Genomic DNA, 17,483 nt, shown 5'->3' on the forward strand with positions numbered 1-17,483 from the left:
ATCATTATTCCTCTTCATAAGGGTGGTGAAAAATCTATTGCCTGCAATTATAGACCTATTGCATTACTACCGGTACTCTCCAAAATTATTGAAAGACTCCTAAAAGCCCGACTTATGTCCTTTCTCGTTGATAACAAGATTTTATCACAAAATCAGTTTGGATTTTTAAATAATAAATGTACCACCGATGCCATATTTTCTGTACTACATGAGGTTTATCAAGCATTAAACAATAATCTCCACACTGCCACTGTTTTTTGTGATTATGCCAAAGCTTTTGATTTGATTTGATTTTGTGTAAATCACGACATTTTGATAAAAAAACTAGATTTCTATGGAATTCGAGGTATTTCTTTGAACTGGTTTCAATCTTACTTGGAAAATAGGAAACAACTGGTTAGAGCAAATGATACAGACTCTAGTCTCAAAAATGTTGTATGTGGGGTACCGCAAGGTTCAGTATTGGGTCCTCTACTTTTCCTTATCTTTATTAATGACATCACTAGTTTAAAAATCGATGGAAAAGTTTTTCTTTTTGCTGACGATACCAGTATCACTTGGAGCAACTCAAATATCGCAACTCTTCATGCTACTATAACTTCTGATCTACTCACAATAAAATCCTGGTCAGATTCTAATTTACTCTCTTTTAACGTAGATAAAACAGTAGCATTACCCTATAAAGGAACTCTTCAACCCTTACCTCTTCATAACAGCCAGATCAGTATCGTTGATTCTGTAAAGTTTCTTGGTATTTTTTTAGATAGCAACCTTAAATGGTCCCTTCATATCGATGTGTTAAGCAAGAAACTATCCTCAGCTTGCTTTGCAATAAGATCTGTCTCTAAGGAAATGGATTTAGCCTCTTCCAAAATAACATACTTTTCATTGTTCGAGTCCCATCTTCGATATGGTCTGCCTTTTTGGGGTTTTGGTACAGCTGCCCAATCCGATGTTATTTTTAAATTGCAAAAAAGAGCAATCAGATATCTGTTTGGCCTCAGAAGAACAACACATTGCAGAAGCTACTTCAAAGATCACAGAATTCTAACATTACCTTCTTTATATATTTTAGAAACTGTTTGCTTAATTCGTAAACATCTACATGTTTTTCCAGAAAGACCTAGACATGACTATTCCACCAGAAATTCTACTTTTGACATCTATTTACCGATCCCGTCCAGTGAGTTAATAAAGAAATCTATATTATATTCTGCAAAAAAACTATACAACCATCTCCCTCTACAACTTAAATCTGCAACATCTTTCCCCAAGTTCCGTAAAATGACTAAAGCCTATTTATCTGAAAGACCATATTATTCAATAGCAGAGTTTCTTAACCAATAACTAAGAAATTACAGTATTGTTATGTATAAGTAGAATCTTAATCTATATTTGAGTGTCATATGCAGCAGCATAACTTATTAAATTTCTTATTAAATTTCTTAAGGTAGATTACGCAATTTGCAATTTTTTTTTAATTTTGCAATAGATTGTTACTGATTTTTATTTGACTTTATTATGTTTTATTTATATTGACGATTTGTATAATTTTAGTAAATTGTATTTGTTATTGTTTTTATTTATGATTCTTGTAAGCTTTTGTTACGGGTTAAAAGTCGCTAAGCAACTAGAAACTATTCTTATAAATAAGATTGTCATAATTTTTGCTTTATTGTCACAAGTACTGGCCTAAACAATTATAAAAATCAGGCTTCTATATTGTCTTAAACATTAGCTGCTATCAAGCCATTTTTAAGTCCGAAATCATATAGAAAATCAGGCATGAAGTAGGCTTTAGGTATACATTGCTACCTGTCTAGTAAGTGTCATCTCTTTGTCTTTACCTGTCTAGTGTCATATCTTGTTCACTTTTGATTTACACTTCATGAGGACAAGTTAGTATTGTCCTATGAAACTCCTTGAGGATATTTAATCAGAAGTAATCCAGATAACTAATTAAGAAATATTCAATTTGATGAAGTTGAAGATTGTCTTGCTCAGCAAGGATTTAAAATATCTGGATATTTAGGTCCCCAAGACCTTTCTTTTTGGCCATACGCTATCTTTAAGGTAAGCTTTGTTTTTTTAACACCTGATTCGTTGTCTAAAGGGAAACCTTTAGTAATTTTAATTTATACCTTTTGCTCTGCTTGCATGCTGATGTATCTATTCATTTCAGGCCAACAATTTTTCTTTCTCTCCAATTCATTTTGATGTTGTGAATTTTTTTGAAACACCCTTGTCCAGGATCGATATATTATATAACCTGTATAACTGTGAAGTATCCCAGTATGTAAATGCCGTACGACATCGTCCACGTGTATAACATCGACAAAAGAAAACATAAGGTAGGATTAAACCAATACTTCTCTTAAAAGAACGTTGTTTTGCCTGTCTAAGCCACCACACCATACAGCAGTCTGACAAATATCTCGGTTTTGTATTTTTTTCTTGTAAATAGTACCTAAATATAATATTACATAGTTTTAAGAATTATAATATGGGTGTACGCTGAAAAGAATATTCTTAGAGGCAAATATAAACTTTAGTTGAGCTTTTTACCTTTTCCTTTTGGTTTTTTTATATTTTCAATTAAGATTAATATGAATTTTTTTAGTTTTGGTTAATAAGAATAAATAGTTTGTGAATTCTCCGATTTTTTTGATTTCTTATTATTATTTTTTTTGTTTGGTAGAAAATAAAACTAGTTATTTACCTTCGCATACCTTCAATAAAAACCGGTAACATCGGCGAAGAGTAACACTTTGTCTATAAAATTGTTAAATTTTTCATGACAATAAAGCATATTTCTATTCTATTCTATTCTATTAAAATATAACCATTGAACTAATATTTGATATTCTTTGTGAGTAATTAGATTGTACCACAGACTCACTTTTAAGCTTTGAAACAATTAAAACAAATTATAAACAACGGAGCAATCGTATCGTATATTTTCTTTGCTGTTTCATAACTTTTTTGCAAATGCTTGGAAAAATTTTTTAAAGCATTCATTTTCAAGACCTTTGAAATACGCATTTTAAGGATTTTTTAAAATTAGAATATAATAAACAATTTCTGAGAAATGTTAATTTGTTTATAACTTTTTTTTAACATTTAAAGATTATGCAAAACAATGAAAAATTTATAAGACGAAGCAAATTTATAAGACGTTCCTTCTGATGAAGCTCCAATGTGAGCAGAAAATCGCGGTTAAGGGAACTGGACTGCACTCCGTATTCTAATTAAAAAGTAAGATTGGTTTGCCTTCGCATCGCAACCGAATAAAAATGGTACACATTTTTATTTTATTGAAAAATTTATATTTTGTCGACAAAATATTAAATAGGCATCACATGTTTATAATCTTTCTAAGTTTGATCAATGTCTCATGATTATTTTGGTTGTTATTGCGACTGTAAATTGTTAATTAACAATTGAATTGTTGCTAAAGTATTCGTTTCATTTTCACCGGCTTCTGAATTTATAATCTATACCAAGAAAGCTTTTATTTCACCAAGTTATTTAATTATTGATAAATAATTACTTGCCCAAAAAATTTATTTGAAAATTCGAGATTTTGTTGGGAAACCCACATTTTCCGAGGAAAATTTTCGTCGGAGCAAATCGGGAAAAACATGCCTCCATGTAGAATTAAATTGGGGTGAATTTCTATTTGAGTGTTTTTGGAATAAAGTTAAAATTTTCGGAGTTATAGACCAATAATTGAAAAAAACACGATTTTGAGGCGCCATTTTGTTAATAAAAAAAGTAACACACTATCTGCGGACTTTGCATACCTATATTATTAATATATAGTATCATAATATTCGATTCCAGCAATAAAATTGCTGGTAAATAACCTTTCTTTGTACTTTACTAATTAGACTACTAATTAGTATTATAACTATTTTTTTTTTCAAAATTTAAAGATTATGCAAAAAAACAAAAAATTTATATTTTGTCGATAAAATATTAAATAAGCATCTCATCTTTATAATCTTTATAAGTTTGATCAATGTATCATGATTATTTTGGTTATTATTGCGATCGTAAATTGTTAATTAACAATTGAATTGTTGCTAAAATATTCGTTTAATTTTCACCGGCTTCTGGAATTACAGTCTATACCAAGAAAGCTTTGATGTCACTAAGTTATTTAATTATTGATTAATAAATTACTTACCTAAAACTTTATTTGAAAATTAGAGTTTTTGTTGGGAAAACCCTCATTTTTCGAGGAAAATTTTCGTCGGAGCAAATCGGGAAAAACATATCTCTATGCAGAATTTAATTGCGGTGAATTTTTATTTGGGTGTCTTTGTTGTAAAGTTAAAATCTTCGGAGTTATAGAGCAATAATTGAAAAAAATACGATTTGTCGGCGCCATTTTGTTTATAAAAAAAGTAGCACACTATCTGCGGACTTTGCATACCTATATTATTAATATATAGGATCTTATAATTCGATTCCAGCAATAAAGGTGCTGGTAAATAACTTTTCCATGAATTTTGCTAATTAGCCCAGAGTATTTATATTATTGACTATTTAAGTCGTGCATTTTAGTACATATATACACCACGTATATCGTAGGGTTAGAATGGATTATTATCAATATTAGCAGTTGGTTCGGTGGTTCGAACCATCGGCTCAGCCAATATTATCAATAAATTCTACTAACATAGGGTGAATCTACTATCTGATTCATTTGTATAGCTAAATACTTACTCTTATAATATTAACTAATAATCGCATATCAGTATGATTCTTGGCACATATAAAACAAGGATAAAATTCGGACAAAGTATTTTTCAAGATTTGGGTCACTGATCAACGTGAATTTACCCATGTTAATAAAATGTTTTTCACTTCTTCCCATTTAGAATCCATATCTATATCAATTTTCTTTGTTCCAGATACTGATCAGCGACAATGGTTCTCCACCGCTTACTTCTACCACCAGAGTTGTAGTAGGCGTAGAAGACATCAATGACAATGTTCCCGAATTCGAGCAAATCTCATATGAAATCCAAATCCCGGCGGTTAAAAGCGAGACAGATCAACCACTTTTCCAGGTGAGTCAACTTTTTATAACCGATATACAAGAATATATTTAATTTTTGTAAACTTTAATCTACATAAAAAATTCTTAAATAACTTAAAATTAAATATCTCTAAATTCGATGGGAATTATTTTTTAATGCAGCCTTTTAGATACAAGAATATTAACAAAAAGCGTAAATGACAAAACTAAAAGGTAATATTAATGATAAAATTAAAAAGTAATTAAAAAAAAATTCGATGTTCCATTTTCATTTTTTTAGTTTGTTCACTGTAGTCTAGCAAGCTAGCTCTACAAATAAGTACATTTGGAAATAATTATAAACATAATTTGAGTGGAAGTTGGCATTTTAGGTCATTATAAATGCATATGTTAGTTGAAAATCGGATAACAACTACCATAAAATACACGACTTTTGACGTGAATCTTCCAGTGATAGCTTACAAGCATCAAAATGATAATTAAATAAAAGTTGTATACATGATTTTTTCTATGATCATTCAACAAACACAACAAAAAAATATATTCAACTTTATTTATTTTATAACACATTATAATATGATTCAATTAATTATTTTGTTGATACATTAATATTTTGAATATTACATAATTATTAAAATGAAAGAATAATATTTACAACAAAATTATTAAAATGAATTTATGCTCCTTGCGCATGTGCCACATTCCAGGCAGATCGTCATCTCGCGATTCTATTGGTTAAAAGTCTGTATCGTAATAAACATCTGTATAGTAATGAAGCCCCTTATGATACAGGTATTGAAATCATAATATTGATTAGGTCTGGATCCCGCGTAAGAAAAAAAGTTGATTAATAGCATGCTGAAAATTTGTTAATAGCTTAAGGGTGTCTAGTCGGACAAACTGTGATATATGGGAACACTGAAACAGGGGAAATTTTAATTGTTGAACAGGTTAAAAATTTGGAACGGTCAGACCACGAAAACGTCACATGTATTTTGTCCGACAGAACTTCCAATTGATTTGTTACACTTTCATTGAACTTTCATGTAAAAATCAGACTGCTATTTATCACCTGTCATAATTCCTGTCATTTAAAATATTCCACATGTTTCACTCATTATAATTCCCATTTGGTGATAAATAGCAGCCTGATTTTTGTATGAGAGTTTAATGAAAGGGTATCAAATCAATTAAAAGTTCTGTCGGACAAAATACATGTGATGTTTTCGTGGTCTGACCGTTCCAAATTTTTAACCTGTTCCACAATTAAAACTTCCCCTGTTCCAGTGTTTCTATCAAAGTTTGTCTACTAGACACCCTTAAGCTATTAACAAATTTTCAGCTTGCTATTAATCAACTTTTTTTTCATACGCGGGATCCAGACCTACATTATTAAAGTAAGAGAATAAAAAAATGGTTTTTGTAGTTTACTATTCTATCATCTTTATATTCCAATCTTTTCGAAAATTTATTCATTTATTCACAGACATGGAAGATATTTCCATGGAAGTATTTTCTTAATTATACTCGAAAATCAACTGAGGTTGTGTTATAGTTATAACCATAATATCCTTATTATTACTAATGGATTAAGTATGAAGCCAAACTTCTCTACAAACACATGACCACCAAACTAACTTTCACAAAACTTTCCACTAGACTCGCACATAAAATAAAAACTAAAAACTTCCGAGATGTTTCAATTTTCTGGCGAAAGGAAACAATTACCCGGGTATTTATTTTCCTTTTTCCAGATTAAAAGTGAACAATAGCGGTACCTGTCCAGTATTTTACCCCAAAGCTCTCTACCATTAAAAGTTATGGCAGAATTTCCACATTAAACGGTAAATAATAATATGATGAGGGCAGAACGTGAGCGGCGTTCCTAAAAAAGCTCTAAAACATCATGAGTGGATATTGGTTTTCGAAGAATCATAAGTGGGTTATATCTTTCCAAAGTTGCTAGGAAATTACCTGGCAGTGTGAGGTGATGGTTTCATTTTTTAGAAGCGAGTAACACTCCATCGCTATACAAATATATGGAAAAAATTGAATCCAGAACGTGGATAACGAAAATGGCGTGAATATGGTTTTCACGATAAAATAAAAATGGGCCATTTGAGATGAATCGAAGAGATGAATCTGTATATCGTTCGAAATTCGTAGGTAAATGTTTCTTTCAAAACCAGATATTTTTAAGGGGTGGGGCGTATGGTTTGAAATCAACTATTCAAGCACATTTTTGTGCATTTTTTGAAGCTCTTGTAGATTATTTTTTTAGTTTTAAATTAAATAAACATCTTCAGTACAAAGTAAGTTATCAATCGAAGTAGCACAGAAAACGACAATAAATATCGTTCCCATACCACCAGATTGACAGCAGGTGGAATACTTTCTTTGGTTACACCCCCTGAGAGAATTTTAAATAATTCACAACTCATCTGCTCAGCGTGGTAAAAGTTCCAACAAGAAAGATTCCTTAATACTCCTCGGTATCCTGTTTGATTTATAAATTTTGAAAATCTCAGGAGATGTAACCAAAGAAAGTATTCCACCTGTTGTCAATCTGGTGGTATGGGAACGATATTTTTATTGTCGTTTTCTGTGCTACTTCGATTGACAACTTACTTTGTTTTTCGGTAGATGACTGTAGTTCATCCGTGACATTTCTTTCTTTGCAATTCGGAAGGGCCCAAAGTGTGATACCTGGAGAAATCGGAGAGAAGAGGATATGGGACTACTGATGAGGGGGAAAAAGACCTCCGAAACCGGTATAGACTCTTCCTGCACTCTCCGATTTAACCAGAGTATTATGCAGCTGCTGCGTTTTCGTGTTGCAAAGAAATTGAAAATGTTTATACATCTTCAGTACAATTCAAAGAATATTAAAAAAAAAATCAAGACAAAATATTTAAAAATGAGCTAACTGTGGCAAATTTTTACAGACACCTAAAAAAAAAGGATTTTACGGAGGACATCAGAACTCGTCATTGAAACACGTGAAATAAAAAAAGTCAAAAATATTTTATTAGCTTATGAGTTTCTCGAGGGAACTCAAGATTATTTAGTTTTAACGATTTTTGAGTTTTTGGGTATATCACTCAGTAACAAAATTTTTGGTACAAGGGTGAAAATCAACATTTATGATTTTTAAACAAAAAATAAGCACAAACCAAAACATATCTCGACAGCGTTACCTCACGAAATGTCTAAAAAAAATATATGCAAAATTTCAGGTGGATCCGATAAGTAGTTTTTGAGTTACAATACCTTTGAAAAAAACAGTTTTGAGAAAAACGCGTTTTAACAGTTTTAACTTTTATTTTCAATTTATTGTTTGTCTGTCAAATCGGAAAATAATGCACACCGGAATATGTTTTGGAATCGCGCAGTAATTTACAAAAGAGAAGGTGAAGAGCTCTTGAACGTTTCTCACAACGCTCAGGCGCACTGGAGCGAAGCTGCTGTTCATTTTGTAAATTTTGCTCCGATCAGTCTGAAATTTTCAGAGATTTTCTTGAAATGTTGTGCTTTTATTTAAAATAAAAATAATATATCGAAAATTTCAAAATTTTCAAGCCATAGGTACCCCCTTATATAGAAGGGTAGCAAAGTTTAGGAACACATTGATAAAAAATATTATAAATTATATAACATACCTATAGAAAGTAGATAGTATTTTCCTCTTTGTTTTTATGCCGTGTTAAAAGTAAAAAAATTGGTATTTACAAAAACAAAAGTGAGCTTCTGGCGACTACGTAAAATACGAGATTTAATTTAATAACACTACTCTAGTTTGGTCGCAAAAATACACAACTGGCATTAACAACGTTGGTAAAATAATTTACAATTCAAATGGATTTGTTTTGCTTATAAAACCGTACGAGTTTTGTTTATGTGGAAGGGTTACAAAAAATTAGGAATAACCAGTATTTACCGATATTATGTAAAAGCAGATTCACGAACCAGAAAGCAATGTTTATTAAAGATACTAGTAGACTTTAGAATACCAAAAATAATCTTTTTTTTTTTCAAGAATTTGTTTCTCAGAACCTTTATTAAAAATGAACATAAAACTTTTTACATATTAATATCTAACTATTAGAGAGTACAAAAAATATATATTTTTTTATTTATGCACGTACACTAATATTGCAGAGGGCGCTAAAATCGAGGTCACGAAAAATGATAGCGAACAGTTAATCTCAGGATTGGGATATCTGAAACAAAAAAATCGTACTGCATTTGAAAAAGGAAGGTTTCTTACGTGACAATTTACCACAATTTGATGAAAAAATAAAAAATAGATATTTTTTAACCATGAAAAACTGAAGAAAGACGGGCGATTTTTTCACAAAAATTTTTCAAATTTCCGTAAAATCTTTTTTTTTTCGGAATTTTTTTACTAACGGTGGTAAATTGTCACGTAAAAAACCTTCCTTTTTCAAATTCCGTACGATTTTTTTATTTCAGAGATCCCAATCCTGAGATTAACTGTCCGCCATCGGAACTACTTTTTTTTCGAGGCCTCGACTTTGGCGCCCTCCACAATATTTGTGTACGTGCATAAATGAAAAAATATATATTTTTGGTCTTCTAAAGTGTACTAGTACCTAAAAAAATAATGAGTATTGTCGATAGTACAGTACACAGTACAAGTTTGTACAGTATTTTAAATTATACACAAGTACACATTCCATTCATGATACCCATTCCAAGATTCTAAAACCGTGTACCAGGTTATACAGGTCTGGAGGATTGGTAATTGGTACCACATATTTTTGGTAATCTCCGAAAAGTCTCCTCTTGTGATCAAATGTCTCACCGTCATGCAAGACATAACTGACTGCTTCAGGTGCTTTACTACAGTTGTCCCTGCAACATGAAAGTCTGCTATGACTCTGAGCTGATTCTTTCTTGTTTTTCGGTTGCGGACTGTCCTGTTTGATACTCCCACAGCTGGTTCTGGACCAAAGTATTTTCTAGCTGATGTTCTTTCAATGCCATTTATTTCCCGGTGACCTGGAACCCATACCTGTTAAATATAAAGTAATCAATGTTATTTTCTGTGGAAGTAGTTAAAGTACCGACCCAAATCTTATAAATTTTAGAACCTGCTCCAATTATGATTTTTTTCAATGACTCAATATTTAAAATTCATGTGCTTTACTTCTTTCTTGTAGGGGCTTCACAGCATCAGCACTTTAATTGTTATGCTTCTTCTTCTTCTTTTTGTGTAGACATGACTATCTGTCTTTTCAAAGTGCCTCTACTACGTTGTCGTTCCATCGTTTTCGTGGTCTTCCCACTGATCCATCTTCGTATTGGGGAATCGTATCTTGCCGTCTTTACGAGTGCTACTATATTTGTTGCCATCCGACTTACATGGTCGTTCCATTCTATACTTCTGTTTCTTACCCAGTTCTTAATTTTCTCCACCTTGTATCTCCGGTTTGTCGTATATCTGTACTTCTAGCTATGTCCCATAGTGTCTTACCATCGAAAGAGTTTTCTTCTCTGCCATTTCTAGCATTTTTTTTGTTCTCTCTGTGTCGGGTCGTGTTTCTGCCGCGTATGTCATTATTGGTCTGATGACTGTTTTGTAAATTCTGCCTTTCGTTTCTTTTCCGATATTTTTATTTCTCCATATTACCAGAGAACGGCAGTTCTCGTCAGTGGCGCACACACACACCCCCCTACATGCGACACTATATATACACGAAATTTTCGATTTTCTAAATCTGACTGAATTGAAAATTGGGTTATCTCCCATCTTAAACTTCAGGAAAATACTCACCCATTCATATGTCAACCATCCATTTTGGTCCAAGGGTGTGGATTTTATGGCCCTTCCTATTTAGAGTCTGTTTTTCGTTCTCGTCCCCAAAACTCCCAAAAACTTCGAAAATTTAAGTCCGACCTTTACGGCTTCTAATAGTACTGATCATTACCTTTCCAACGCATGTCTCTGAAAATCGGTTATACCATTCAAAAGTTACCGAGCTCAGAAGTATGACTCAATTTTTATTTAAAAAGGGGAAAATGTTTGTGGATATGTATGTATGTGTGTGGAAAAGTTACACCGATTTGAATTTTTTTTTCTGTGTTTGAAGAGAGAGTGAGGGCCCATTTAGAACCGGTGTAGTTTTTAAATTTTGACCAACCATAAGCCAGCTATAGGACTTGGTAGGTACAAAATGGCATATTTTTTGGGGGTATATATCTTCGGTTCAAGAAGAGACAGGAGAACTGCAAATACACCAAATCAATAGTGTTGAGTTATGCTTTCAAATGGTGTCTAAGCCGTCAGAATCAGACATACACACGACTCAGTATAGCCGAAAAACTGAAAAACAAACTTAGAACATTTTGGTTTTTCGACAATTACTCAAAATTTCAACCTACGAATTGTGCAAATAACTGAGCGTTTGTAAAAGGACTCTAGGCGAATCTAACGGTGTATGCCTCATATCCTGGAAAATTCGAATTTTTAAGTTATAGACTTCATAAGTATGATCAACTCTATTTCCTATGGGAAAAAACGGTTTTTCAAGCTCAATAATTCCTGTAATAGCTTTAGTTATAATACTTGACCTTATATGCATCAGATACTACTTGTCAATACTTTTCAAACTCATGTTTAGTGATCAAAAAATCGGTTAAGTGGTTTAGAAGTTATTAAGCTACAAAAGTATAATCCAGTTAACGATTATTCCCGAAATGGTTTAGGTAGTTGTAGTGGTTACGACGCTAATTTGATCTGGTAACATGTAAACCGAGTATATTTACCGACCATCCCAATATTTTTTCAATCTATTTCTATAGAAAAAATCTAGTGTACATTCGATGGACACTAGAATTGGGAGATAATGCGACAAAGGCGACCATTTATAAAGCTTAACATGTAATCGAGAAACATTGCATTCAACTTCATACATTTAATTTATAAATTACTTTGAAAAACTCCTAAAACAAGAATAAAAAACTGCTAAACGCCGTAAAAATGAGTGGCGCATACAATATTCCAGCTACAAAAGATCTCATATGAATATTACGTGGCGCGAGAATGTATTTTTATTTTGATGCAAAACAAAATTCTAGTTTTATTTTAAAAGATTTTTCCATAATATGCTAAATTTGAAGTAAACGCGCCACAAAAGAGTTTCAAAATTCAAACTGTATCAAAGTTAGTCTTTTGTGGCGCGTTTTACTTCAAATTGAGCAACTATTATGAAAAAATCTTTTCAAATAAAACTAGAATTTTGTTTTGCATCAAAATGAAAATACATTTTCGCGCTACGTAATATTCATATCAGATCTTTTGTAGCTGGAATATTGTATGCGCCACTCATTTTTACGGCGTTTAGCGGTTTTTTATTCTTGTTGTGTTATTTAGGCAACCTGCGGCTCTGTTTGCTCTATTCACTTGATCTTCCACTTCTGTTTCGAGCCTTCCGTTTTCGTAGCTAGATAGTGTGATGCCAAGATAATTAAACTCCATCACTTGTTCTATTATCTGACCCTCCAGCTCCAATTTACATCTTGGATTTGCTGTTATAACCATGCATGTTGTCTTTTTTGGGGAAATTAATATGTTAAATTTTCTGGCGGTTATACTAAATTGGTACAGCCCACGTTGTAAATCGTCTTCTTCTTGAGATATTATTATTGCTGCCTCTGCATAGCAGATTATTTTAAATTGTTTTTCTCCCATTTAATATCCTTTTTTAGTTCTTCCTTTTTTTAGTATTTTATCCATGAATGTTGAATAATAGAGGACTCAAGGAATCCCGCTGTGTTATCCCATTGGCAGCTTCAATTGCGTCAGTTAGTTTCTCTTCTACTTTTAAATTTATTGGGCTGTTCTGGTAGATATTTTCGTTTGATTTGATTATACATAGCGATATCTCTCTTGAGTAGAAAAAGTGGATAACGTTCTTTACTTTTACCCTATCAAATGCCCTCTTAAGGTCCAAGAAAACTTCAATCTGCTGATTTATTGTATTTTAATGAGTTTTCTGGCATGTTATCTAAATATTTATATATATATATATATATATATATATATATATATATATATATATATATATATATATATTTTATTAATTTGGGTTTCTTGGGCTTAGGTTCACAAAGAAAAAGAGATGGCTATGATGTTATGTCATATCATTTAATCGACGTTTCGACAGGAATATCCTTGCCTTTTTCAAGATCATTACGTGACTAAAAAACATTTCGTCAAAGATACAATACCAAAATTTAAGAAAACATTTTGACTTACCCTGCATGTAAAGTTGGCAGTGAACAATAACAATAATAGACGTCACAAAATAAAACAATGTTAAAAACATAGGGACAGACCCACTAGTAGATACGTTTAAAATTTAGGTACTGTGTCGAATTATTGTGATGTTATATCGATGTTTCAAATATCAATCAATTAAATACCTAGTTGCTTCCGCATCATAGGCGTGCTGAAATTTCTTTTGTATTATATTTTAAATTAGATTATAATATAATTTGTTCAGATGTTTGATGTCCCTTTTGTCATTAATAGCATGGTTGTTCTTTTTTATTTCTATAGACTCTAGGAGCTCGATTTTGACAACACCAAAATCTTAAAAACTGAACACAACAAGAAAAAGAGGGAGCTCCTAGAGTCTATAGAAATAAAAAAGAACAACCATGCTATTAATGACAAAAGGGACATCAAACATCTGAACAAATTATATTATAATCTAATTTAAAATATAATACAAAAGAAATTTCAGCACGCCTATGATGCGGAAGCAACTAGGTATTTAATTGATTGATATTTGAAACATCGATATAACATCACAATAATTCGACACAGTACCTAAATTTTAAACGTATCTACTAGTGGGTCTGTCCCTATGTTTTTAACATTGTTTTATTTTGTGACGTCTATTATTGTTATTGTTCACTGCCAACTTTACATGCAGGGTAAGTCAAAATGTTTTCTTAAATTTTGGTATTGTATCTTTGACGAAATGTTTTTTAGTCACGTAATGATCTTGAAAAAGGCAAGGATATTCCTGTCGAAACGTCGATTAAATGATATGACATAACATCATAGCCATCTCTTTTTCTTTGTGAACCTAAGCCCAAGAAACCCAAATTAAAAAATATATTAAGGTTCAAGAATCATATTCAAACTATATATATATATATATATATATATATATATATATATATATATATATATATATATATATATATATATATATATATATATATATATATGTAAAATATTATACGGGAAATAAATATTCTACCTTCGTCTGTGCTGCCATCTTGGTAACGTTTTCGCTGTCTACAGCTCATCAGCCAAGCTCTCAGAACAGACGAAGATGCAGAATATTTCCTCCGTATACCCGAGGCCGTAAGACAGCCATGCAGTCCTTTTGGGACTAGCGCAATCTGAGTTAGTTAGAAGCAACCTACCTTGCTCGTTTCGGTACGAAACCGATCTGTGCCTCTACTTTGAGGCCACGAGATGTCACCTGGTATTTATTGAAAAATACCTACGGCGTCAAACAAGCAGGAAATAATCGCAACTTTCTACTTTTTAAAAAGTATGAAAATAATATGTAAAATATTATACGGGAAATAAATATTCTACCTTCGTCTGTGCTGCCATCTTGGTAACGTTTTCGCTGTCTACAGCTCATCAGCCAAGCTCTCAGAACAGACGAAGATGCAGAATATTTACTCCGTATACCCGAGGCCGTAAGACAGCCATGCAGTCCTTTTGGGACTAGCGCAATCTGAGTTAGTTAGAAGCAACCTACCTTGCTCGTTTCGGTACGAAACCGATCTGTGCCTCTACTTTGAGGCCACGAGATGTCACCTGGTATTTATTGAAAAATACCTACGGCGTCAAACAAGCAGGAAATAATCGCAACTTTCTACTTTTTAAAAAGTATGAAAATAATATGTAAAATATTATACGGGAAATAAATATTCTACCTTCGTCTGTGCTGCCATCTTGGTAACGTTTTCGCTGTCTACAGCTCATCAGCCAAGCTCTCAGAACAGACGAAGGTAGAATATTTATTTCCCGTATAATATTTTACATATTATTTTCATACTTTTTAAAAAGTAGAAAGTTGCGATTATTTCCTGCTTGTTTGACGCCGTAGGTATTTTTCAATAAATACCAGGTGACATCTCGTGGCCTCAAAGTAGAGGCACAGATCGGTTTCGTACCGAAACGAGCAAGGTAGGTTGCTTCTAACTAACTCATATATATATATATATATATATATATATATATATATATATATATATATATATATATATATATATAACAGGTATATAATCTTTGCTGAACAGTTAGGAAACAAGGTTGAAATATTGGGGTAGCAGCAATCTCAAAGAAAACTCTTTATAATAATTCCAAGCTTTCGATAATGTTTATTATCATCTTCAGGAAACTACAAATATAAATATACAGTATTTAACAATTAGTCTAACTAAAATCAATAAAAATTGTTATCTTTGTGCCATCAAAAATCCAAAACACCATAGTTTTCTCTCACTAAACTAGGTGTCTAGGATCCCCAGAAACACAAAAATAACAAAATATTGCTCTGAGAAATGCAGAGCTAATACTCTCACTATAAACACCGCATATCACAGAACAACCTTACTAAAAAATTATTTATATGTTTTGGTACTTACATTATTTGAGGATGTAGAGCCTAGTTGTTAAATACTGACATAACAATGAAATTTTGTCTTGGTAAATAGTAAATAATATAAATTAAAGTAAAAACTATATAAAAACTTATAAAAATCTGAGTATAAAGCGATAAAAGCTAAAATATTTTTTAAAAAATTATGTATGTCTAATTGGCATTTTACAAAATGTCTAACAAAATGTTATGGATGTTTATTTATTTTTCTTTGAATTCATACGGAAACGTCACATTCACTGAACCAATTACAATTTTGTTATAAATTTCTAATAATTTTGAAATAGGAAAAGAGCGAAATGATAATATAAAAGTTTTAATAAATTTGAAATATTAAATATATATTTAATAAATTTGAAATAAATACTATGAAACAATTTTGCATTTATTAAAACTTTTATATTATCATTTCGCTCTTTTCCTATTTCAAAATTATTAGAAATTTATAACAAAATTGTAATTGGTTCAGTGAATGTGACGTTTCCGTATGAATTCAAAGAAAAATGAATAAACATCCATAACATTTTGTTAGACATTTTGTAAAATGCCAATTAGACATACATAATTTTTTAAAAAATATTTTAGCTTTTATCGCTTTATACTCAGATTTTTATAAGTTTTTATATAGTTTTTACTTTAATTTATATTATTTACTATTTACCAAGACAAAATTTCATTGTTATGTCAGTATTTAACAACTAGGCTCTACATCCTCAAATAATGTAAGTACCAAAACATATAAATAATTTTTTAGTAAGGTTGTTCTGTGATATGCGGTGTTTATAGTGAGAGTATTAGCTCTGCATTTCTCAGAGCAATATTTTGTTATTTTTGTGTTTCTGGGGATCCTAGACACCTAGTTTAGTGAGAGAAAACTATGGTGTTTTGGATTTTTGATGGCACAAAGATAACAATTTTTATTGATTTTAGTTAGACTAATTGTTAAATACTGTATATTTATATTTGTAGTTTCCTGAAGATGATAATAAACATTATCGAAAGCTTGGAATTATTATAAAGAGTTTTCTTTGAGATTGCTACTACCCCAATATTTCAACCTTGTTTTATATATATATATATATATATATATATATATATATATATATATATATATATATATACAGGGTGGTTCATCTTATTCGCCTCGGTGTCTGTACGGAAAACCACTTGATATTTAAAAAAAATTTCTTCATAGAAATATACAGGGCCATTAATACTACAATCTAAAAATAATGTGAATTATACAGGGTGCTCCAAAAAAGACTGGCATATCAAAGTTATATTTTTTCTTATGGAATGCCCTATATCTGATGACAGTATTGAATTGACCTTGAAAAATAAGCTATACTTTCATAAGGGTTCCCTATACCTAAATACAGGGTATTTTGATTTATTTCGATTTTTATAAAAACGTAAGGTTTTAGAAAAAAATAAATATCTACGAATCTAAGAATCAGTAACAAATTCTTTCTTGAATCTTAATAATTGACTATTTACAATACTTAAGCAGATGCCTATTGCAACAAAGTTTCTTACAGGGTGGTCAAAATATGAGATTTTTTTTATTGACAAATTCAAGCTGTAATAACTTACTTATTTTAAATAGAACACCCTGTATCATACTAGTCTATCGCGTAGAAAATATACTTAGCTTTCAGTTTGTATTAGGGTTTCCTATACCTATCTTTTTACAGGGTGGTCAAAATATTAGATTGTTC

The 17,483-nt window shown here is 31.2% G+C and overlaps 1 protein-coding gene across 1 annotated transcript in view; it reads left to right on the forward strand.

Moving 5' to 3' along the window:
- Nucleotides 1-17,483, forward strand: part of LOC114329572 (fat-like cadherin-related tumor suppressor homolog) — a 495,287-nt gene that overhangs the window by 228,522 nt on the left and 249,282 nt on the right. Inside the window, exon 3 of the mRNA XM_050663310.1 lies at nt 4,920-5,078. Within this exon, the coding sequence (XP_050519267.1) occupies nt 4,920-5,078 (159 nt within the window). The remainder of the gene's footprint in view (nt 1-4,919; nt 5,079-17,483) is intronic.

Source organism: Diabrotica virgifera, chromosome 1 (genome assembly GCF_917563875.1).
Source record: "Diabrotica virgifera virgifera chromosome 1, PGI_DIABVI_V3a".
NCBI classification, from domain to species: domain Eukaryota; kingdom Metazoa; phylum Arthropoda; class Insecta; order Coleoptera; family Chrysomelidae; genus Diabrotica; species Diabrotica virgifera.